This window comes from Rhinolophus sinicus, chromosome 15 (assembly GCF_057876585.1).
Source record: "Rhinolophus sinicus isolate RSI-liver-muscle chromosome 15, RSI-T2T, whole genome shotgun sequence".
Lineage (NCBI taxonomy): Eukaryota > Metazoa > Chordata > Mammalia > Chiroptera > Rhinolophidae > Rhinolophus > Rhinolophus sinicus.
In genome coordinates, this window is record NC_142515.1 from 98,732,724 (window position 1) to 98,759,228 (window position 26,505).

The 26,505-nt window shown below is 37.1% G+C and overlaps 1 protein-coding gene across 4 annotated transcripts in view; it reads left to right on the forward strand.

The window, feature by feature from the left end:
- Nucleotides 1-1,020: 1,020 nt before the first annotated feature.
- Nucleotides 1,021-26,505, forward strand: part of CLCN3 (Cl-/H+ antiporter 3) — a 75,495-nt gene continuing 50,010 nt past the window's right edge. The window contains exons 1-2 of one of the 4 annotated variants that reach the window (XM_074338311.2): nt 1,021-1,573; nt 11,587-11,762. In XM_074338311.2, coding sequence (XP_074194412.1) covers nt 11,603-11,762 — 160 coding nt within the window. In that variant the 5' untranslated portion in view covers nt 1,021-1,573; nt 11,587-11,602. The remainder of the gene's footprint in view (nt 1,574-11,586; nt 11,763-26,505) is intronic. The other 3 variants (XM_074338312.2, XM_074338309.2, XM_074338308.2) reach the window with 3 other exon arrangements.

The following is a 26,505-nucleotide window of genomic DNA, read 5'->3' on the forward strand; positions in this document are numbered from 1 at the left end:
GTTCTTTAATCTCACAGGTGATAATGGTATTCTGATTGTGTTGGAGAGGTTGTTATTCTTTGTAGATACCATGTTTCCCGGAAAATAAGACCTAGCCAATCAGCTCTAATACGTCTTTTGGAGCAAAAATTAATGTCTTATATTTTTGCTCCAAAAGATGCACTAGAGCTGATTGTCTGGCTAGGTCTTATTTTCAGGGAAACATGTTAAAGTATCTAGGGGTAAAGTGTGTCTGCATCCTACTTTCACATGCTGCAGGGAAAAAAAATCATACACCCAAATATAGATGCAGCAAATGTAGCAGAATTTTGAATGTAGGTGACTGATCCTGTCATGCCCACGATTAAAACCCTTCAGCTGTTATGAGTAAATTGAATTTAGATTTTAAAAACATAAATTTTTATATTATATATCTTCTCCAAAATAGTTTCCAAGCATTAATTTTTTAAAATGAGTAATGGCTAAAATAGGGTCATCGGTTTTCTTTATGTGTGTTAAGCACATAAAAGGCGCAGTGACCCCATTGCGTTCTCTGCCGGTGACCTATGAGCACAGGTAGAACTGGGTGCTGGGCTAAATTCAAAGGCCCACAAATTTTCTGGATCTAAGTTTTAGTTACTAGCGCTCCTCGACGGTTGCTTTTGCTTTTCATATTCGGAACTGATGGTCGCCGGCGTTTCACGCGCTGCTCCCCGACGCTGTCTTGTTTTGCCAACGTGGAAGTGGAGCTTCGCGATGACGCCAGGGGCGGCGCGCACCTGCGGCCTTCTGAGACGGCTGACCCCGAAGCGGCCGCCTCCTGTCCTTTCGCGAGGTCAGCAGAACGGCAAGCGGCAGAGAGTGACGCTAGCCCATCCGTAGGAAGGGTTTCACACCCAGCGCGGCGCCTCGGGCTGGCCAGCACGCCCGGCCCCTCCTCCCGGTGCTTCAGTCCCGGCCCGCCCACTGCTTGCACATTGCCCAATAGGAGCCGACGCGGCCCGGGGAGGCGGGGTCGGGGCGCCCGGACGCTGAACGGCCGTTCACGTCTACGCGGTGACGTCACGCGTCGGTGCACCTGTCGGACTCCGGTTTCCAGCTGCTTTTCTTCCCCTTCCGTGGGTCCGGGTGGGTCTGGTCCGGAACCTACAGCTTCTTTTTCGTAGTCCAAGTTCGCCCGCTGCCGGAATTGGGCTGCGTGATGAGGAAGAAGGGTGTGGTGGGTTGAAAGCCATTCTACTTCATTCCCTAGTTAGAGCATGGATCAATTTTAGTCTTTTAAGAAGGAAGTGAGGTTGGAGATTTTTATTTTCAGTTTTGAGTAGAAGCAGATTGACTCTAGGGCCCAACACAAGCGGATTTAATGCTGCTCCTGTGTTTGAAGGAGGACCAAAAAAGTGCCACCTGGCAAAATTCCGTAACCTCTTCAGTAGAAAACCCCAGGTGTCTTTTAAATTGCGATCGTTTCCGTTGTGTGTCAAGCTTCTGCTGGTAGAGCTCCCGGGGTAGCTAGGTTTTAGGTTTGAAACAGATGCAGAATCCAAAGGCAGCGCAGAAAACAGCCACCGATTTTGCTATGCCTCTGAGCTGCAAGGTGAGTTGCCTTCTATGAGCGAAGATTCGTTAGCTGTCATGGTCACGGTTTCGGGTCAGCAGTGACGCCAGGCCAGGGCAGTCACCTTCATTTATCTTACTACAGATTTACCTACATGATGTCAGATTCACCCCGATGAGGTATATACCCTCGAACATTCTTTAAGTTTTCACCTATTTGCTTCAGGAACCGTCGAAGGACCTTTGAGTAGAATGGAAGTAGGTTTCAGAAAATGATTAAAATTCAACCTAGAGAGTGGGTTTTACTTTCGCTAAATTTGCTCAACTTTAAAGTAAATGTTGAGTCTCTCTTTAATTTAGACTTATGTGTATATCAGGACAATTTATATGTATGCATTACGTGTGTGTTTTGACCTTAAACTTGGACCAGAAACTTCCTTAGAACCTCGGAAATTAACTTGATCTATAATATCCTTTATTTGTATAGCATTTTAAAGCTGGAGCACATAGAAGATAATTACATATACATTATGCATAATTATGATAATAGTGACCATACCAATTTTTTTTTCGTGATTCAAAAGTTCAGTTCTGCAAACTATAAACTTTTTGGAACTTTGCAATTCCGTTACTGCAGCATCATTGTGGCTTGTGGCGTTGATTGTTGACTCTTTCCAGAAGTGCTTTTGTCTTCATCCCGAAATAGTTAATTTAGAAGATTGTTTTTTTCTTATTTCGGTATGGAAATAATTTAACTGATGTCAATTTTGAGTGCCTTTGTGAGTAACTACAAAATACTACCTACACGTGTGGCTTGAGTACATATAGGAGTTAAAATGCTAATCTATATACTGTTGATTTTCATCTTAAAAGGTGCTGCTGCTGATTGCATAGAATGGCTGAAAAACCAGATTTGTGACCTACAGATAATTTCTCAAATTGAATATGCTTTTATGACCTCTGGTTAATAAGAACTGCCACTTTTGGCAGAATACATGACAAATTTCATCTCATTCCACACTCTACCTCCCATACTCTTCAAAGACTTTTATTTTTTATAGGTGATGTACAATGTTATATTAGTTTCAGGTGTACAGGATAGTGATTACATTTATCTACCTTATGATGTGAGCAGCACATGTCTAGTAACTTAAAGACTTTTTGGTTCTTTACTTGAAAAATGGGTCAACTTATTTTGTTTAAGAGGTGAATATGAATGTTTGGTACCCTCATCTTTACTTGGAAATTGTGAGTCAGCATGTGTTTTCAATCATACGTAGCTCATTAGGAAAGTAAATATTTAACCAGGTTTTGCATTTATACAGTTCAGAGAAACAGATTTGCTGAGGTTATGATTTTATGTTAGTAAATTGGCTATTTTCCACGTCATGTTGGTGATAAGCTTTCCATTTCCTGTTGTGACATATTGGTAATAATCTTTGGACCGCTCAGTACGCCAGGTTTGATCTCTGTGGTAGGTCAGATATCAAAGCAATATCCTGTGGGGTTTAGCCACTATCACTGCTTTGTAGAACTTTCAGCTAAGTTTCTAGTCAAACTTGTCAGCAGGGATCTAAAATACAGAGGGTGCCAAAAAAAATGTATGCACATTTTAAGAAAGGAAAACAGTATTAAAATTATAATACTTAATATATACTGATAACAAAAGATGAATACAAGTCACATTGGACTTCTGCAATTACAAGAGGTGCTCAAAGTGGTTACCATCAGCGTCCAGATTACGGCGAACTACTGCTTGAGCAACGTTGACCAAAGTGTCCACTTGTATACATTGGCATCCCCAGTATATATGACATAATAAGTGTTAATATTTATTAAGTGAATGCTATGATTCATAATCTTTTCTGTGGGACTTTGTGGATTATCTCAATTCTCACACCAACTTCATGAATTCGGTACTTTCCAGTTTTCCCATTATACATGTGGAAACTGAAGCATAGAAGATTTAATTAACTTGCTGGAGGTCTCAGTAAGTGTTAGAACTGGGACTAAAACCTGGCAGTATGATTTCTGAGCTCTTGCTCTTAGCGGCTGCACTATATTGCAAGTAGAAATAGTCAGAATGCTAAAAGAAAAGATAAGATGAGAGAGATGGCACTATAGATTCATATATTTTTAGATTTTAAAAGTAACATAAAATTACAGAAACCCGGGAATGTCTTTTTTTTCTTTAAAACTTTTATCTTACTACTCTAATAAGCTTTTTTGGGGGTGTTTTTTTCATAGTCATATTCACATATGTATATAAGCATTATAGTTATGATTTATTTTGGTTCTTGAAGATGAATATTCCTTAGTTAAATATAAAATGGAAGATGAACCCATGTGGGGAAACTGTCCATTTGCATTACTGAAATATAAAGAGATTTGATCTGCAACTTTGACTGGAACCAAGTTAAATAAATATATTTCGTGTCCTTATGGGAAGTAGTTGAACAGTTTGTTTTGTAAAATCATGAAAATTATTTGATTTTCAAAGTTTAAGTTTTCCACAGCATCTTTTTGATGGATTTTGTTTACCTTTCTCCATTGTTGCAATCTGAGCCTGTGTGTGTGTGTGTGTGTGTTACAATCATCTACCATTTAACCCTTGAATAGCTCTAAAAGTTTTTATGAATCTGGAAATTTTCTTCAGAGTAGACAGCTATTTCCTTTATCAGGTTATCCATTTCATACTTTCTTGAAGAAAAATATGTAAGGCGTAGTAACTTGGACATGGCAGCTAACTTAATGAACAGAATGGATAAAATATCAAGTGATATTACTTTTGGGAGAAATCAGTTTCATTATTGTCATATCTTATATGAGTTGACAATTTGTATCAGAATAAATTCTTTTTTACTGCTGTCATGTGCCAGTCTATGTTTCACGGTGTTATATAGGATGGGTCATTCCCTGGTGAAACAAATTTGAGAAGCTTTTCATAAATTTTGTTTAGTTAATGTTTACTACAGGATTTTTCAAGAACCTTTCTTATGCTATTTATTTTCCATTATAGTTCTAGACAGAGGTATGCTTTATTACTCATGCTAGTTTGACCATGGACCTTTCCTCTGGACTTGGGTTCTGTGCACATATTCATTCATCTCCAGATGTATTTGTTGCCTTCTTGGCTCCATAGCTTGATTTATGACAATACTTTTGCTTCAGTTAACCTCTTTTCTCATCTCTGCCCCAGAAAATCCCATTTAATTTTGAAGATTCAGCTCAAGTGTGTCTTTCTCCAAAGAAGGTTTCTCATAATCAATTAGAGTGGGATGTGGTCTTTTCTCAGAGCTCTTATAACAGTTCTTGTATCTTCTGTGACATCTGTCATGTATTGCCTTTTATTATATGAATATTTAGTAATTTATAGAAAAATATTACATCTCTTAACGACAGTGTATATAAAGTGATTTATACTGAAGTGTACTGAAAGCTGTTAGTCCTATACCAGTACGATGCCATTAATCAATAAAAATCATATTTATATTTTTTCCAATTTTTTGCACATTAGTAACTACTCTATAAATATTAGTAAATGAATAAATGATCATGTTGAAATTTATTGTCACATTTTAATCTTGGACCAGTGCTTAGCACATACTCATACAGTTCTTAATATATTTATATGAAAATTCTCCTTACAGTCAAAGGGCTAGATGAGTCAGTTTCACTTCCCTGCGATCATTGCCTTTGAGACTTTTGTGCATTTCTGGAGTTGCTAACATTTGGGATTTTCTGCTTCTTTTACTTAGATTGTTCCTACTTTTCTGTCAGCTTATTGGCCAACCAGATAGCTGACAGACTCATCTTTGACACTTAGCCATGGTCCTCAGCTCTAAACAGTCTTCTTTATGAGAGAGGCAAAACTTTGTTGGGAGCTGTGAAAAATTAGTGCACTACCTCAGGCCATTTCCAGGGTTTTCCTGTTTCTGCTGTTCAGTCTCCATGCCGTTTGGTGGCTACATTGGTGTGCCGAAGGGAGGTACATTCCTTTCGTTGTAGTCTGGCCTTGAGTAGGACGAAAGCCTGGATGTATAATTGTACAGTTGGAAAGCCACTCTGGTCTTGAGTGCTATATGCTGTAGGAGACTAAAATGTGTTTCCTCCAACTGTTCTGATCTAATTAGTCAAGTCAGAAATTTAGCAGATTATTTTAGATTTCTTCTTCACTCTTCCCCACATTTTCTGAGTTACTACATCCTCTTAAATATTTCTCAAAACTCCTACTACTCTTCCGTATTGCTATGTCTTAGCTCAGGATGCCTTCACTATCTGATATTTATGACTGTTCAAGGGTCTATTAGGATAAGGGTCACCTAACTCCTCTCCCTGTCTGTAAGTCTTTCAGTCTTTTGCCTTTCTAATCTGTATTCCACACTGCTGCATGGGCCTGCGAAAATTCGTATCTGATCTTGTGGTTTCTCTAATAAAACTCTTAATGGCTTCCCATGCGTATAAATAAGTTTCTTAGCATGACATACGAGCCCCTCCTTTCTTGATCTTGCCTTTGTTCACCTCTCCACTAATCTCTAGTCCCCTACCTCTTCCATAAGCTACCAAAGCAGGTCCTGTTACTATGCTGCTGTGTTTTTGCACATTTTTTTTCCCTTTATTGACTTTTCACCTCAGTTTGCCTGATTAACTCATTCTAATTATTTGTTACTCAGCAAAAACCTTCCTCTGTTACTAAATGTTCACAGACTCCCAGGCAGTAAGGCAGTATGCTTATTTTTTTTTCAGTGTCATCAAATACCTTGTCTGTGTGTATACCTCTCTTGTGGGACTTACATACACCATACTGTAGTTATATATGTGTCTTTCACCTTCCCTGCCTTGGGAATAGGGACCATGTTATTCACCACCTCAGCACCTGGCTTTGTGCCTGGTATATGCTAGGTGCTCCATAAATGCTTGTTGAATAAATTAATAAGTGATTCTGAAAACTAACTTGGGCTACTTGGTAGATGGTGATCCTGGAAATTCACATAACGAGAACAGGAGCACAAGTGAGTTTGGGGCAAATGTTTATTCAGTTTAGAATTTGAATTCCCGTACAACATCCAAGTAGAGATGAACCATGCATTTCTTATTCATTCTTATTATAAATATTAAAGGACCCAGAAAAGCAAAGGAACTAGAATAGCTAAAACAGTTTTGAAAAAATAGGAATAAAGTGTGAGAAATCAATCTATTCCATTTCAAAACTTAGTATAGAGCTACAGTAATCAAGAGTGTGGTATTGCTGTAGGTATAGTAGCTACAGACACATGGATAAACAGAACAGAATAGAATTCTGAAATAGACCCAGGCAAATATGCCCAACTAATTTTTGACAGAGTTCTCTCCCCTAGAAAAGAACCTCAGCCTATGTTTTACACCTTATACAAAAATTCACTCAAAATGGATCACAGACTTAAATGTAAAATGTAAAACTATAAAACTTTTGGAAAAAAATTTAGAGAAAAATCTTTGGGAGGTGGGTTTGTTAGATTTGACCCCAAAAGTATAGTCCATAAAAGAATAATTGATCAATTGAACTTCATCAAAATTAAATACTTTTGCTTTGTGGTAGACCCTGTTAAAAGGAAGCTACAGAATGGGAGAAAATATTTACAAACCACATATCTGATAAAGGACTAGTATCTAGACTATATGTCCTAAAATATGAAATAGAAGTAAAAAAGCAGTCCAGTTAGAAAATGGGCAGAAGAGATACAGTCATTTCACTGAAGAGAGTACAAAGATAGCCAATAAGCAAATGAAAAGATGTTCAACATCATTAACTGTTAGGGAAATGCAAATTAGAACAATGAGACATCACTACACACCTATCAGAATGGCTACAATAAAAACTAATGACAATACTGAGTGCTGGTAAGGATATGGAGAGACTGGATCACCCTTACATTGTTGGTTGGAATGTAAATGGGAATGTGAAACTGGCAGTTTCTTAAAAACCTAAATGCAATTACCAGAGGACCCATGTATTGCACTCCTTGACTTTTATCTTAGAGAAATGTAGACTTAAGTTCACAAAAAACCCCAAAGACCTGTAAATGGATATTTATAGCAGTTTTTTTCATGATAGCCAAAGCCTAGAAAAGAGGTAGATATTCTTCACTGGGTGAATGGTTAAATGAACTCTGCTACATCCATATCATGGAATACTACTCAGCAGTATCAGAATAGAAACAACTATTGATACACACAAAAAACCTGGATAAATATCTCTAGAGAATTATGCTGAGTGCAAAGAGCTAATCCCATAAAGTCATATGCTTTATGATTCCATTTATGTGACATTCTTCAACTGGCATATTTATAGAAATAGAAAACAGATTATGCGTTGGGGGGGGTTGTTAAGGAAATGGGGCTGGAGGGGGCAGGAAGAAGGTGGTTGTGGCTATGAAAGGGCAGCAGGAGGGATCCTCGTGGTAATGGGAATGTCCTGTGTCTTGACTGTATTAGTGTTAGTATCCTGATTGTGCTATTGTACTATAGAGTTTACAAGTTACCATTGGTTTCTGAGTAAAGGGTACAGGTTCTCTGTATTATTTAGTACAACTGCGTTCGAAATCAAAATTGTCTCAAAAAGTTCAATGAGAAAATACGTGAATACATATGAGTATTATGTGCCAGGTACTGTGCTAACCATTGAATATGTAATGTTGAGCAAAAGTTTACCAAGTACCAAACCTCATGGTACATTCTAGAAGGGAAGGTGGACATTAATAATCACATAAATAAGTATACTATTACAACTGTGGTAAGTGCTAAAAAGGAGAAAAGCAGAGATATAAGAATTAACAATGAAAATTTGACCTAGTCAGGAAAGATTTGCCCAGGTAGTAAGTAGGTCAAGGGAGGCTTTCCTTCCTACTGGTAGCTGCATGACTTGGGACAAGTAATTTAAACTCTCTGTGTCTCAGTTTCTCATCTGTTAAATGGGGATAATAGCACCTAAGCTTTAGGATTGTGTTTGTATTTAATACAAATATTAAATGAGTTAATTTGTGACATGCTTAGGATAGTGCCTAACATATCGTAAACTCTGTTTAAGAATTTGTTAAATAAATACATATATGCATACACGCGTGCATATATACTTGATGTGAGATCTGAAGCATGAGTAAGAGAGAGGATTAGTTGAAGAGGAGAGGGTATTTTCTGGGCTGAGGGAGCAATAAAGGTACTGGGGCTGGAGACAGGAAAGAGCCTGGAAGTGCTGAGAGGAAGATAAGTGAGTCAGGAGTACTCCTGCAAGAAGTACACACTACAGAATGAAGCTGGAGAACAAGGCAGAGGCCCAGGCTGCACGGGGCTTTGTCTGCTATGTTAGTCTTCTAAGAGTGGTGAGAAATGACTAAGACTTTAATCCATGAAGTGGGGAGGAGATGTCTGATCAGACTTGCTTGTAGAAAAGACCATGCTGGCTGCGGTGTGGAGATCAGATTACAGGGCGTCAAGGTGATTCTATATAGCTCATTTAGGAACTTACCACAATAAACCAGGCTTTATCCCTGGAGATTTTATAGGTTATCACTAATCTTCATAACTCTGCGGGAAGATTTTCAGAAGCTACTGTGTGTCTGTTACAGTATTTTGAGATGGCTTTAAATATATTTTTTGGCAATAAAAAAGGAAAAGGTGACTTTACGATATTGTTTTCATTTTTTTTTAATATGCAAAATTTCAGGTGTTGTGTTATGGTTTAATTAGCCTTTTGTGGGCAAGCCTGGGAATAGAATTTAGAACCTAAAAAGATTTAACACTGGTATCCAGATTTCTTTGTGCTACCTTTATGCTCAATAAAAACTTTGTGTTGAAAAATACAAGCCACATAGGTAATTTTAAATTTCTTAGTAGCCATATTAAAAACATAAAAAGAAAATGGTAAGATTCATTTTAATACTATATTTTATTTAATATAATATATCTACAGTATTATTTCAACATAGAGTCAATATAAAATTATTAATGTTTGGTATTTTTTTCTTATAAGTCTTAGAAATCCAGTAGGTGTTTTACCTTAGAGCACATCTCAATTTGGACTAGTCATGTTTCAAGGTCAGTGGTTATTAAGGTTTCTGGGTTAATAAGAAAAAAAATAGTGTTTTTTTTAAGTTATAGAATTTATAGAAGTAGTAACCCATGCACACCTGAGTTTAATAAACCTTTGGAACAGGATTGGTTGCTTGTGTTATAACGAATGATGTAAAGTCTAGATGTCTCAGAGGTGTTAGTGAAATTAAGTTTTTTTACATATTTAAAAGAGCTAAGTTACTAGTTATGTAACACTTATGGTTTTTGAGGGACTTTTGGGGATAGAGGAGATATGTTGAAACTTGCTGACTGAGGTCCTAGTAAACAGAAAGTTTTAATTATTTGAGAGATTTCTCAGTGATGTGTAGCTGTTCAATGATGTCTGTTATCATATGTACTGAGCCCTTCTAGTCTGATTATCGTGTAAAGAAGTCAAGAAAAGAATGTGTGTGTTCTTTGCAAAAATCTTAGCATACATGCTTTGATATATCAAAATTATAATGATTCTTGAACTATTAATGCTTATTTTTTTAAAAAAGCTTTTGGGTATTTACTTAAGAGCCACAATATTTAACTTGAATGCCTCCATGGACACTGCCAAGTTTTTAGCATGAACTTAGTTATTTTCAGACTATTCTACTTTAAAATTCACCTTAAATATTATATAAAACTCTTACCTTAGTACCTTCTAACAAATCTCAGTATGTTATAGTTGAGCATCTTTGTAGGAGTAACCATAAAACATTAAGTTGCAATGCAGTACGAATTTAAATTTTTCTTTGTAATTTATGTGCTTGTTTTTGGTTATTCTCCTAAGACAAGATTAATACTGTTATAGACAGTATTTGTTATTGAAAACTGAATACATTTTTATTTTTCACCTCATTGGAAAAACGATTTGACATTTATTACCTGTATCTTACATACCAGTCACCATGCCAGATGCTGAGAATAGAGACATGTCCTCAAGGAGCTCTCAAAACTTCTCTAAAGTGGTCTTTGAGTTAGGAAATTTATGTAATAAATCTGTAATATTTTATTTTTCTAAAAAGTGTAAGAACTTTACAAATTTTAAATTATTATAGCTCTTTGAGGTTATTTTTCCATGTGTAGAGGAAAATTTATTGAAGCGATTGTCTTGTTGTACAAGGCTCACAGGTTTCACTACTTTTATGGCTATCTTTCAAATACCACACACAAATCTTTCGAGTCTTTTGCTAATGTCTGCCACATTTATGTTGAATCCTCATTTTGAATTTGAGCAAGTAGGTAGATATATTTTAAAAAATCAAACTATTTTGGAGTAATACAGTTTTTAAAGTTAGAGAAAAAGAGCATTGACAACCTATGCTTATTTGGTATTATCAGCTTTGAAAAAAAACAAAAACTGTTGCTTATAATATTATTTTCTATGGCTGATATTTGACCATGGGCTCTGAAAATTTTAATTTTAAAATGATGATAGAATAAAATTAATATTGAAATTTAAATTACAGTATTTAAAATTAGTACTTGCATCTGCTAAAATATTCGGGAGGGACAAATGGTCTCACTTTCAAACCTGGTACTTCAGCCATCTTGTTACATTCTCCTGTGGACAATTTTCTTAGAAATCCCTCCAGAGATAGTCTATACATGTGCGAGGAATTATACACTGTATCCCCCGCTCTTTTTGGGAAGAAAACCCACATATATTATAGTATACTCTAAACACGTCTCTGTACTTTATTATTAAGTGTTTTAAGTACAATTATTAAGTTTTTTAACTTAATAATTGATCTTGAAGAAATTCTTCCTTTTTTTATAGCTACGTAGTGAGATTAGAATTATTAAATCATCCCCAAGATTTAACATAATAAATGTTTAGCTATTGTTACAGTGAATGAATTCAGTTTTTTTTTTTTTGTAAATACTGAGATCAGAAGTTTCCTTTTGTCCTGTTAAAGTAGATGATTTTTATTATGTGTGGAAATTTTTAACACCATTTTCCCCCCTTTATTCCAGATAACCAGACAGCTCAATGGAGTCTGAGCAGCTGTTCCATAGAGGTTACTATAGAAACAGCTACAACAGTATAACAAGTGCGAGTAGTGATGAGGAACTTTTAGATGGAGCAGGCGTTATTATGGACTTTCAAACTTCTGAAGACGACAATTTGTTAGACGGTGACACAGTAGTTGGTAAGTTTGGCATTGCAACTCTTTTAATATTGGTAATCATGGATATCTACTAATAATCAGTATATACTTTGTTTTATTGAGGTTGCATTTTTGGGTAACTTTCTTAATTGAGGTGATTCACGGACATTAACGTAACCATATTTAGAGTGTACACAAGTCAGTGGCATTTAGCACACTCACAATGTTGTGCAAGTACTGCTTCTGCCGTGTTTCCCGAAAATAAGACCTAGCCAGACACTCAACATTAATGCATCTTTTGGAGCAAAACTTATTATAACATAAGACCGGGTCTTATATTAAAATAATACCGGGTCTTATGTTAATTTTTGCTCCAAAAGACGCATTAGAGCTGATTGTTTGGTTAGGTCTTATTTTCGGGGAAACACAGTATCTAATTCCAAACATTTTCATTGCCCCTAAAGAAAACCTTATACAGAGTATCTAGATAAACTTTTAAAATTTAAATATGACATAATACAGAGTTGTACAACAGTAATTGAAGTTCTCAGAGAAACAGAACTAATAGGAGATATATTGAAACATAGGAAGAGTTTTTTTAATGAAGGATTGGCGTTCATGATTGTGGAGGCTGAGAAGTCCCACAGCGTAGCATTTGCAAACTGGAGGGCCAGGACTGTTGGTGGTGTAGTTCTAGTCCAAACCCAAAGGTCTGAGAATCGGGGGAACCAATGGCATAAGTCCCAGTCTGAGTCTGAAGGCCCCAGATCCAGGAGCACCTGTATCCGAGGGCAGGAGAAGACAGATGCCCCCGCCAGCTCAAGCAGAGAGCAGATTTACTTTCCTCTCTGCCTTTTTGTTCTAGTCAGATCCTCAGGTAGTTGGATGATGACCATTTTCATTGGTGAGGGCATCGTTTTTCAGTCGACCGATTCAAATGTAACCTCTTCCTGAAAGATCCTCCCAAACACAGACACAGAAATGTTTCACCAGCTATCTGGGCATCCCTTAGCCCAGTCAGGTTGACACATAAAATTAACCATCACAACAATCATCAAATCATAAGTGTGGAAGCTGGTGAATTTCTACAAAGTGAACACACTCATGAACTACCCCTCAATCAAAAAATAAAACATTATCATCATTTTCACCCAGAATCCTTCCTTGTTCCCCCGTCCAGTTTCAAAGATAACTATTGTTTTGATTTCTATTGCTATAGATTAGTTTTGCAGGTATTTAAACCTTATATAAATGGAATTACACGATGTATATCTTTTGTGTCTGGTGTCATTTACTTATGTTTTGAGATTCATCTATGTTGTTGAATATAGCAGTAGTTAACTTATTTTCATTGCCATGTAGTATCCAGTTGTGTAAATATGCTGTAATTTATCTATTCTATCCATGATATATTGTTAATATTTAGGTGTTGTATTTTTTCATTTATATTTTGGCTATTAACAGTGCTGCTGTGAATTGTCATGGGCATGTGTTTTAGTGCACATTATGTACACAATTTGGTGGCTTTTACATCTTGAAATGGAATTTTTAGACAAGATATATGGATCCCAATGCTACCAGACATTGTCAAAGATGGTTCCAAAGTGGTTGTAGCATATACATTCTACCATGTCTGGGAGTTCTAATTGCCCCACGTCTGCACCAATACTTGATATTATCAGTTTTTAGAATTTTGGCTATTCTAATGTGGATGCATGCAGTGGTCTTGAATTTTGGTTTTAATTTACAGTTGCCTGATGGCTTATAAGTTTAAATGCCTTTTTGTATGCTTATTGGCTTTTTAGATTACCTCTTTTGAAGTGCTTGTTGAGTCTTTTTGCCTATTTTGTAAGAGTTCCTTATGCATTCTGATTATGAGTCCTTTGTCAGATATATGTATTACAAATTTCTTCTCTCTGCGATAACTGTTTTCTCTCTCTTCCTGGCATCTTTTGATGAAAATGTCATCAATTTTAACGAAATCTTGTTAATCTTTTCCTTTATTCTTTGGGTTATTTTGGTTGGTTGGTTTTGGTAAAGATATTTTCCCATAATGCAGGGTCATGAAGATATTTTCTCGTTTTCTTTTAGAAGTTTTCTTTTTTAGTGTTTTTCACAGTTAGATTTATAATCTACTTGCAATTAATTTTTATATGTGATCTCAGTTAAGCCTTCAGATTCATTTTTTCTCTATGGATAACTAGTTTACCCAGCAGCATTTATGGAAGAAACTTTCCCTTCTCCAGTGTTCATCTTTGTCATCTGCCAAGTGCATGTAATTCTGTATGTCCATTTCTGGACTTTCTACTATACTACCTTGAAATATTTGTCTTATTTGTCTTATGCCAGCATATATATGCGTTTTGTTTTTCACATTGGTCTTTTATTGACATATAGTCCATTTACATTTAATGTAATCACTGATATATTTGTGTTCAAATCTACTGTCTTTCTATTATATTTGTCACTGCTGTTCTTTTTTCTCCCTTTTTTTCTGTTTCCCCAATACCTTGTTAGTTATGCATTCTTTTATATTTTGTTTGATGGGTTACTCTAGAGATTATTACATGCACTCTTGTCTTATTAATTATATTATAAATTAGTACTTTTACCACGTCATGGAATATGTAAGAAAATGGCAGTCCCATGAGACTGCCATTTTTTAATCCTTCTGCTTTTTGTGCCATTCTTTTCCTCTATTTTAATTCTTTGTATGTTAAACTTCGCAAGACATTATTGTCGTTTTATATCACTATCCATTTAGATTTAGCTACACCTCTACTTTTTCTGTCGCTCTTCTTTTTATACGGCATTTTCCTGTTTCTGTCTGGGATTGTTATCTTTTTGCCTGAAGAACTCTCATTCGTATATTTTTAAATTACCGTCTGCTAGCAATAAGTTCACTCAGCTTTTGTAAAGCTCTGTTTCACCTTTATGTTTGAATATTTTTGCAGTTATATTCCAGATTTTTAATTATCTTCTTTGAACACTTTAAAGATGTAATTTTGGTGTCCTTTGACTTCTGTTATTTCTGTTGAAAAGTCAGCTATCTATCTTAATTTTTTCCCCCTCTGACTGCTTTTTTCCCCTCTGATAAAGAATCTTTTCTTTGTCTTTGGTTTTCATAAACTTTACCAGCGTTTGCCTAAGTGTGATTTTCCTTGTATTTATCCTGGCTGAGGTTATTAGAGCTTCCTGAATTGTGACTTGATTTTTTTTTTTTTTTCATCTTTGGATAATGTTAACAGTGTATCCTCAAATATTTTTCCTGCCACTCTCTCCCCCTTCCAATTTTAGGACTCCAGTTACATGTGTTTCCTGTGCTGTTTTCTGTATTTTTAAAATCTTTTTTCATTTGGATATTTCAAATCATTTGTATCAATAACATGAACCACAATAGCTGGATCATGTGTTAAGAGTACATTTAGTTTTGTAAGAAACTACCAAACTGTCTTTCAACGTGGCTGTGCCATTTTGCATGCATCCAGCAGTGAATGAGACTTCCTGTTGATCCTGTTGACATATATATGTCAGCACTTGGTGTTGTCAGTATCTTGGATTTTAGCTCTTGCAATAGCTGTATAGTGGGATCTCACTGTTTGCTCTCAAGTTTTGATCAGTTATTTTCCAGCTAAAGAATTTCCATTTTATTTTATTTTTTTATAGATTTCTGTACTCTGGAAGAAATTCTCTATCTGCCTTTTTTTTTTTTTTTTTTTTTTTGAGCATATTAATTACTTGTTTAAAGTTCATGTCTGAGTATTCTAATATCAGGACCATCTGGGATCGTTGTATATTGCCTGTTTTTCTTTTGGTTTAGAGTGTTTCGGTCCTGACTCCAGGTAGGCTTTGTAATTTTTGATTGGTGGTTATTGTATACAAAAAGTTATAGATGTTCTGGATGATGTTATCTTTACTATGGTGTATTTATTTTTCTTTTCCTTGGCAGACAGGTTGTGTACAAGCAAATGACATCAGTGTCATCAAAGATTGAGAGAATTTGCGGCATGGTTTCAGACGTTCTGAGAGTTAGTCTATTTTTGGCTCACTTTATTTTTGGGGCATGGCCCTTGAGAATTTTAGTAGAAAGCCTCCTGTGTTTACCAAGACTCCTTTTCTTCGGTGGGCACTGAAATCCAGTGTTTGTCTCCTTGGTGTTTTGAGACTGCTGACAGCTCTGCTTATCATTTTAGTCTCTTAACCACTGTTTCTCCCTTAGTTTCTCAGCCTCTTATGAAGTTTAGGGATCATAATATTTTTAGGGGAAAAGTACCATAGAATGAACTGTTTTGTCTCTTTTCTCCAGGATATTGGCCCATTCAAGTCTTCATTGCCTCGGTGGTCTTGAGCTTCAAATTTTGTCTCCTTCGTCCCATGAGACTGCCAAAAGCTCTCAACCTTCACTCTCTTTTTTGCCTTTCAGTCACTATACTTAATGGATTAGGAAATGGCTCAAGGGCAAAAAGTGGTTGAGACTGTTTACCTCTGTTTCACTTCTTTTTGGAATCTTGACATTTCAGGTTCTTCTGCCTTGTATGTTCTCTGGCTCTTTTGAATGTTCTTTGATTTAAAAAAAAGAAATATAGTATTTTGCTGTTATTAGTAATTTGTTCTCTTCATTACTGATAGGTTTTCCCCCATGATTTTAATCATAGAATTATAAACCAGATAAACACATGTGTTCATAATTTGAAAAATCAGGTGAAATTTTAGTATACCCATATTTAATAGTATACCAAGTATTCAGGTAACTCCTTGGCCCTTTATGTGAGGCAGAGAAATAACTCAGAGCAGTAGAAAGACATAGGAGGAACTCACTCTTTCCGTACTGCCATGAAGTATTGGTGTTGTCATCATTCATAGCCTTTTAGTAGGATAGAGTGCCAAGTGGGAAGGAGGGAGCGAGGGTACAAGAAAGGATCTGCTTTTGTTGCTCTTTCTCTTATCAGGGAGGATAATTTTCCTAGAACCCTATCCCTAGGCTTCCTCCTATCCCTAGACTTCCACTGGCGAGAACTGGTTACATGCCCACACCTAGACCGATCACTGACAAAGAGCAATGGGATTACTGACTGATTATAACCATCACGATTCATTCCCTGGAAGTAGGCACATTACCACACCAAACAAAATTAAGGTTCTATTAGCAAAGGAGAAGTTGGGATAACTCTAGGGTAAAGCAACCATTGGTGTTTTCCGTATAGATTGTCTCCTCAAAGTTAGTCTACTTGAAGGTATAAGATGTGAAACAGCAGTTGGCAATAACTATGTTAACAGTTAAATAGGGTGGTGCATATTCTAAACGTTACATCTTGAAAAAAAGTATATTAATTTGATATCCTGTTAGAATTGCTGAGCGTGTTCTAGAAAGGGAGATAGTGCATGAAGGCCCAGCAGTAGGAAAAGATATTATGTTGTGAGACAATGAACGTCCTTTTGTAAGATAGTGATATCGTTACTTTCAGCAAAGCCTATGTTGTCCTGTTAACATGAGCTGGCAGAGGAATGTCCTAGAAGAAGTGGGGACCTCAGATTAGATCTACCCTCATGGGCTAGGACAGATGTCAGACAGGAGAGCTCATTTCTGTGTCTTCTGTGGAGGTGGACAGTAGGACAGGCAGCCGGGTATTAGATATTCTTTCATAACTGAATATCGTTTTAGTATAAAAAAATTTAAAAAAAAAGGAATTAATCACTGGAAAGTACTGATAGTGTTTCTGGCATGTGTTGAATGAAAGACTGTTGTGTTCAGTAGCTTTCAAGTTGTAGACCCCAATTTACAGCCTGGCCCTGCCAATTACTAGCTCTGTAATCTCTGCAAGTCACTTAGCTTCTCTATGCCTTAGTTTTCTCCTATTTAAAGAAGAGTAGTAATACTCTTTAAATTGTTGCTTTGAGAATTAAGTGCATGGAGAGACCTTAACACATAAATAATGTAGATAGAATCCTTACCACAGTAATTGGCTCATGGTAAGGACTATTTGTATAGTAGCTGTTTCTGTTTTCTTCTACGTTCCTTCCCCCTTGGATATATTACACTCTGCCCCTTCAACTTAGCAATTTTCTTTTAGTATTCAAGTGAGATGTCAGGAACGTTTCCAGTAGTATTAGAAAAGGATATACGACTGTGATCAAAAGATACGGTGAATGTTTAAATAAAAAAAAAATTATTACAGTAAAAGACACATTGCCATTAATCCCCCTCAAAATACTCCCCCTCGCTTCGAACATCATTCTTGCCACTTTGTGAAGCAGTTCTGGAAGTCCTCTTTCGTGAGTGTCTTTTACTTCATCGTCCATCATGACAATGCTCCGTGTCACACATCGCTTCTGCTATACGGCAACTTCTGTCAAATAAAAACATTATGATGTGTCCTCATCCACCTTACTCACTGAATCCAGCACCATGCAACTAACTTCTGGCTCTTCCCCAAAGTCAAAATGACCATGAAAGGAAAAAAGTTTTGAATCAATTCAGGACATCGAGGCAGCCACGACCGCACCACTACAGGCACTCAGAGTGCGTCTTAGGATGAGGCCAAACCTCACAGTCCAGGGTCCTTAGTTTTGCAGACACAGAAGTGTGGCGTCATTGTGAAACTCAGCTGTCTCTTGTAAGTGGGTTCATACTGGGTATTAACCGGGATTTTAGATGTTGTTAGGTAAAAACATACAGATATATTTACAGTGAGAAATATGCTCATGTTCTGCTTCACTTAAAGAATATAAAGGAGCTTGTAAAGACACACAAAATTCAATTATTTGAGAAGGGTGAAGCAAAGAGAAAACACCTTAAAGTGACATAGAATGTAGAGATGAGTGAGGCCAATAAAAAAATACTAGCAATATACTTTCTAAGGGGAGACTACAGATTTGGCTCGAAGCTTTGTAGCAGCAAGTGACATGATAGAGCCTGTTTAGTTAAATGAGTCACAGTGTTTTTAAGAGATAAACCCAACCAGTTTGTCAGTGAACACCCTATTACTTATATTGAGTTTCCGAGTGACACTATAAAATGGGTACTATCTAATGTACTAAACCATTTTTCAAGACCATGCTTGAAGTAAACAGCAGTGATTTTCACAGGGCTTTTATTATAACATCCATCAGTATTGCCTAATTGAATCACAAGACCTAATTTGACAAGGACACCCTTATTATATGGTATAGGCATTGATTATTTCTGATGTCCTGGCAGGATCCATAGATATATTTTAGAGTAGATGGACTATGTAGAGAGTTTCCAAAGTCACCAATGTATATTATGTTGGTTTTTTTTGCTGAAGGTTTAACATGTATTAGATTATAGTGATTTTAGGGTTATATTTTGGAACTGTAACAGAACTATTTATGTACATTCAGCTGGTTTTCCTTAAGAAAATGAAGAGCCTAACAAAAACTAAGACTGACCAGTAAGGCTTCTTACTGAAAAGTGGTGGCTGAACCTATGGACACAGTCCAAAGACTTTTTGAGAATAATTTTGTAACTGCTAAAGACATAAATGATTAACAGAAGGTCTAAAATTTATATTCCATGTGACAAAGTCATGATAATTTCACCTATGATGAATTTTAAAAGGGAGTGGCTACCACAGACATTTAAAACAGTAAAAAAAAACCAAAGCATTCTCCCTCATGTCCATAAGATACCTGGCTTTGAGTAATATTTAGGTATATCTTTTAAGGAAGTGATTCTCAGACCTTTTGTTCATAAGATCCCTTTCTATTCTTGTAAGATTATTAACGCTCTAACAAGCTTTTTTTTTTTAATGTAGGTTATAGCTGTTCATATTTGCTATATTAAAAATTAAAACAAAATTTTCAGTTCTTAATTTATTTAAAGATAACAATAACTCGTACATTGTGTCATTAATAACTTTTTAATGAATAACTGTATTATCCAAAACAAAATAAATTTAATAGGAAGAATGGCATTGTTCTACATTTTTGTAAATATCTCTAACATCTGGCTTAATTTAAAACAGCTAGAGTCTCTGCTCCTTCTCCAGTCAATCTATTGTGATGTGTTGTTTGGTGGTAACATAAGAAATATATGTTTATATATACACGGTTGACTCTTGAACAACATGAGTTTGAACTGTGTGGTTCCTTTGACTATACATAGATTTTTTTTCAATAAACATATTGGAAAATTTTTTGGAGATTTGAAAAAACTCACAGATAAACTGTGTAGCCTATAAATATAAAAAAAAAAAGAAAAAGAAAAGGTTAGGTATGTCATGAATGCATAAAAATATGGACATATTTTCTTTTCCTTATGATTTTCTTAATATTTTCTTTAGCTTTATTGTGAGAATACAATATATAATACATACGAAATACAAAATATGTGTTAATTGACTGTTATCCATAAGGCTTCTGGTTAACAGTAGGCTATTAGTAGTTAAATTTTGGGGAAGTTAGAAGTTATACACCGATTTTCAACTGCTGGGGTGGGGAGTTGTTGGTGCCCCTACCCCTAACCCTCCGTGTTGTTCAAGAGTCAACTGTATAACAGTATATATTTTTATATCTAAGAAAATTTGGCCTTATACAAATATATAGTTTAAAACAGAAGAATAATTTAAATGGCCTTTCACGTATCATTGTGGGTATTCTTCCTTGATACTGCATCAAAACTTGACACATAATTTCTTAAAGATTAATTGCAATGAAACCATATTAATGAACATTTCATCTTGTGTGAAATTAAAATCCAACGGCCTGTCTTGTGCTTTGAGTGGATCTCTTCTCCATGCATGATTTTATAATATGCATTAGTCATTTGGAAATTGATTCACTGATGTATTCGTTTTCTAGGTCTGCGATAACAAAGTACCACCTATTGACTGGGTGGCTTAAACAACAGAGGTTTATTTTCTTACAGTTCTGGAGACTGAAAGTCCAATATCAAGGTTTTGGCAGGGTTGATTTCTTCTGAGGCTTCAGCCTGGAGATGGCTGTCTTCTCCCTGTGTCCTCACATGGTCTGTGTCTACCTGTGTCCTAATGTCTTCTTATAAGGGTGTTAGTTCTATTGGACTCGGCCCACACTGTGACGTCGTTTAACCTTTTTAAAGGCCCCATTTCCAAATACACTCACATTCTGAGGTACTTGGGGTTAAGGCTTTTATCATAGGAATTTTGGTGGGGCACTTCAGCACCTAACAGATTTATACAGATCTTGCTCATGTTCACACGTTTCATTGCACAAAATCAAGCCACATTTTTTTTTTTTATGTTGCCACCAATCTACAGTCCCATAAGAAGTATTTAACTTTTGGGAAGCTTTCATGCTCACAGTGGTGAAAACATAGACGTAAACTTGTTGATGTTGTTCTTAATGACATTCTCACTAAGTTCATCTCGTATATTTCTCCTGAGTTTGTTGAGCATCTTTATAACTATTGTTTTGATCTCTTTATCCGCCAGATTGCTTGTCTTCATTTCATTTAATTCTTTTTCTGGGGTTTTGTGCTGTCCTTTAATTTGGAACGTATTTGTCTCCTCATTTTGGCTGTCTCTTTGTGTTTGTTTCCATGAATTAGGCAAAACAGCAATATACATATAGGAGCTTCCCCCTGGTAGACTACGTGTGCTAGGTGTCTTGGGCAGGCCAGATAGAGCTGGAGGTAGAGTTGGCATGAGCTACAGGCAGAGCCAGGGCAAGCTGCACTGGGGCCACCTTGGCAGGCCAGTTGGTGCTGGAGTTCAGGTGGACACAGGTCTGGGGAGTCCCTGGGGGAAGCCTACCCAGGATGGCCTTGGCAGGCTGGCTGGAGCTGTAGTGGGAGCAGGCTTGGGCCATGGGGTGTCCCAGGAGCAAACTGCGCTGAACTATAGCTGAAGCAGACAGAGACTGAGAGAACACTCAGGGCAGGCCGTGCTAGGGCTGCCTTGGCAGGCTGGCTGGAGCTGTAGGTGGAGACGGCTTAGGCTGCGGAAGTTCTGGGGACAAGCTGAGCCGGGCTGAAGGTGTAGTTGGAGCAGCAGTGAGCCGTGGGGAGTTCTAGGGGCCAGCCTTGCCGGAGACCACCTTGGCAGGCTGGTTGGAATTGTAGCTGGAATGGGCTTAGGCCGTGCGGAGTCCCAGGGACAAGTTGCACCAGGGTGGGAGTGGCAGCTAGAGTGAGTTTAAGCTGTGGTGAGTCCCAGGGGAAAGCTGCATCTGGGTCATCTTGGTGGACGTGCTAGAATCTGGAGTTGCAGCTGGAGCCGGCTGAAGGGAGCCCCAGGGACAAGCTGCTTTGGGGCCTGGAGCTGTTGCCAGAGAGGGCACAGGCCACCGGGGAGTCTGGCGTGGGTATGGGGACTGAGGGGCACGAGGGTGACCTCAGCCAACTGGCTAGAGCTCCTGGGTCTTGCTCCTGCCCCTGCGGTCAGGGTGGTGGGGAGGGCACTCTGTGGTATCTCCGACACCAGAGAGAGTTCCCACACTTCCCTCCGCTAGGGTTAGTGTGGATTTCCTTTCCCTGTAGTCTCAATGGCCTTTGAAAAACTTTTTTTGTGTTGTTTTTTCTCACTGTGCCCCAGGGCAGGCAAGTCTGAAAGGCCTTTCAGTGATCCCGCCCTAACTGCAGGCCTGTGCAGGCTGGCGTGGAGTTCCCCTGAGACTGTCTTCCTTTCTCCTACAGGTTTCTGTGTGGTCTCTCTTTTCATTTTGTTGTGCAGAGGCTGTACAGTCAGGCAGGCCTCAGTTCTTCTCTGGGGCAAATTTTTCAGTCTGTAGGTGTAGATTCAATGTGTTCAGTGGCAGGAGGTGAGCTCAGAGTCTTCCCACGCCACCATCTTGGACCTTCTTTGAATGATTTTTATGGTTGTATCATATTTGAATAAATGAATGTATTCTAAATTCCTAGAAAAATATTACGGGAGGAAGGTCTTTAGTAATATCTGTTAATGTGTAGTGAATGCAATGCTTGGAAAATTGATGGTAGAATTGTTGCTAAGGATAAACAGTCTAAATGCAGTTAAAACAATTGGAGTTGTTTGCTTTCTGTGAATAAGAATAGTGAAGTTCTTTGATGTCAACTGCAGGTAGAAATGATCTAAGAACAGTTTTTTTGTAAACTTGTAGGTGGATTTATAAACAAAAAAAAATTACTGATAGTGTGAGGTTGTGGTATAACTCAGAAATCCAAGAAATGTATGCTGAGTTGGAATAATCTGACTTTGCTACAGTATTTCATAGATTATGTATGTTGTCTTTAGTAGATGACAAGTTGATTTTAGTGTTACTGTTTTATCTGGCATCTACTGATAACATTGGTGGCATTATTCTAATGAGTGAGGCATTTGGCTCTAAAGTTGAATTTGGAAACATAAACTCTTCAACTTTTACAAAAGCATGAAGTGGTTACATTGTGAATCTTCAGTAAAGGGATTTTTCGAAATTCTTAAAATTAAGTTAAATAAAACACTATCACTACCATTTAATGGCTGTCTGTTGGGGAGAACTAAAAACTTTCAAAAGGTCTACTCTGAATTATTTTTAGAAATAAATAATATTGTTGTTTATCTGATACTTACTCTAAGCAGTGTCACATTTTTAATAAATTTGACACCCTGCACATTTTGTTGCCAACTACTTTGTAAATATTTTCTGTCTCTGAATCTTCAGATCACTTCAGTCTGAGCAACCTGCTTAACCTACTTAATATTTGTAGGGTAGAGTTCTTCCCAAATTTGTGCATTTGTATAAGATAAGGTAATGCATTTGGGGAAATCTAACAGATACTAAGTTTATGCAGTATTGTAATTCAATGTTACTGAAGAACTAGGAAAAAGAACTTGGTATTATAAAGTGGTGTCTTGATAAAATTAGCCTAAAATACCAATGGAAAGCCTATAAAATACTAGATGGATATCATCGAAAAGGTTATTAAAAATAAGTGAGCTTAGTTGTTTTTTTATAAAGCTTTTCATATCATATTTATTACCAGTGTGTCAATATAGAACATTTTATAAATGATTAGTGACAAGTAGATACCAAGATTTTTCAAGTATCAAGTACCAATATTTTCTGGTAAATATCAATGTTCCCAAAATAAAATAACCAACATTAACACAATTTCAGGAGATGATGATACCACAGCATAATATACCCAAATTACAAAAATCATATACATCAAACTTTCCTAGTACAAAGAGACTCCTCAAAAACTGCATGATAACAAACTGCCGGCTTGTACCAGCTTTTGTTCATGCATGAATATATTTGACAAATTCCTTCACAAGGAATTGCTTAGGCATTAAAAGTATTGGCGATTTTTGGTTCTGATCTTTAAAAAGAGATCATTGTGTGATGTTTATAAAAGAAACTTTTTCATTTTAATCCAATGATGTATTACTTGGGTAACCAGAGAGCTGTGCTGAGAGCTAAAACTTCTTACAGTTGTGAAGTATGAATATTGCAAAACCGTTCTGTTTTTTAAATTGATTTTATGGTTTGTCATTTCTGAGCATTCCCAGGTCCTTTTTAACCTTGTGCGGCAATGACTGTAGCATGAATTGATTGCCCTCCTTGAACGCTTTGCTATTTCTCTTCCCTTTTTTTGCTTTGATGCTTTTGTTTAGGGAAGAGAACTGACAACTCCAGGTAAAGTTTAATGTCTTATAGTGTATCCAAATGTAAATCTAAAGTAGCTGTACTTAATGGGTAAGTTACAGTTGATCTTACACTTTTAGTAGTATATTTAGTTTAAGGAGTAAAGGAGGATGTAATTTTTGTTAATGTTTATCTTGTACAAATGATTTTATTTATAAGCATTTCTTTAAAAAGAATATTCTTATTATAGAAAATTTGAAACATATGCAAAAGTGTAGAGAAGAGAGTTATGTACCTTTTTGCTGTCATCACTTAGCTGAAATAATTGTCAACTCATGGTCAATTTTGTTTCATCTCTACTTCCTTCTCCCAATTATTTTGAAATAAATCTAAAATACTGTATCATTTTAATTATAGATATACTGATAGTCTCTACTTAATGAGACTTTAACCGGGCTCCTCTGAATTCTCTTCCCAACCGTAGGTGTCTCAACTTTGGACTTGTTTGTTTTTATGTTGCTCAATTTTGGCAAGAATCTTGTCAAATTGGTTTATCTTGAACTCCCCTCCCCCTCCTCATCCTCTACCATCCTGCAGGTGATGTCTCATCACCTTGTATCTTTAGCAAGAATCCTGTTAGGGCTGTTTAGCGAGAATCTCCCCTTACCTCTTAGTAATTTTTCATTGAACAACACCCCCCAATCCCCTCCTTATATAAATTCCCACTTCCTTGTTGTATTGGGAATTGAGCCCAGTTCTAGACTGAGTTCTCTTTTCCCTATTGCAATAGTCCTGAATAAAATCTGTTTGTACTGTTTTAACTGCTATCCACCTCTGGTTTTTCTTGGACTATATATATAGATCTCATTTTGGATCTCTGAAAGATAAGAATTCTTTTAAAGCCATTATCACATCTAAAGTACGAATAATTTCTTAAAATCAAATATCTTGTTTATTTCACATTTACCCAATTGTTTCATAAAAAAATTGTACATTGAAATTGATATATCTCTTAAATCTTTTTTGTTTTGGTTTTAATTCTATAGCCCCACCTTCCCTTTTTTCCCCCTTACTATTTATTTGTTGAATAAATCATCAGGTCATTGGCTTCTGAGTTTGGGTTTTCCTGGTTGTGTTCCTGAGCGGTCATTTAACATGTGTCTTTGTTTTCTGTATTTCCTGTAAATTGGTAGTTACGTTATGGTAGACTGGACAGGTCCGCTTGCCTGCATGCGCCCAAGCTAAAAAAGACTCAAACAGGAGTCTGCAGCAAAGAAAGGAAAGGTTTATTTAAGGAGTTGGCATTAAGTCCGGAGATACAGGTGAGCCAGTGCTCTCAAAAACCTGGCTCCCTAGTGGCTTCGATCACCAGGTTATATCAGGGAAAAATCATTAACCGTGGTGACTAAGGGAGCTGGGGCTGGGGGCCCTACTGCCTGGTCAGGGCAAAGGCAGGGAGCATTGTTCATGGCAGTCATGCCATCCTTCTGTCTCGTTTCAGGGGATGCGGTCCCTGGGGCCATTCTGCTTTCATGAATCTGAAGCCAAAACATAACTGAGGCCAAGGTGTTATCTTTGTTTGACTAAAACCTTATTCTAGTTTGGTTACCAGACAGTGAGGCCTTTTCTGCGCGGTGTCCAGGTTCTCGGTGTCTCGAGCAAAGAATTGAACGAGATACAGAAATAAAGTGGTGAAAGAGTCGTTTATTAGAAGAAATAGTACACTTCAAAGAAATAGAAGAGGACCCGAGCAGCAGAGAATGGCTCAAGGGCCGAAGGTGGCATTAGGAGGAGAAAAGTACACTCCAAAGAGTGTGGAGCGGGCTGAGCAGGAGAGGCTCAAAAGGCTCTGACCGGGGAGGACTTGGAGTTTTTATCCCTTTTTCTCTATAATGGGCTGTTCCTTTGCAGGCGTGGGGCCACTTGATGGACATCTGTGGTTGACAAGAAGCTATGACTTCATCTTTTTAGACTGTGCATGATGGCTGGTTTGATCTAGTTGGGTATCTTGTACCCATTTGTTCCTCAGAGGGGTTGATAATTACAATGAAAAGGGGAAGTTTTGGACAAAGATGGGAGGTCTTTTGGGTGGTTAGATACTGTGGGTTGTGCAGGAATGCAGAGACCCGATGCCTGTCTCTAACTGCCTGCCTTGTTTTCCCCTTGAGAGACATGAGCCCCATAAAATCTCTATGGGAAGTTGAGGGACAGGAGGTCTATTCTGTATCTGCTTCCTGCT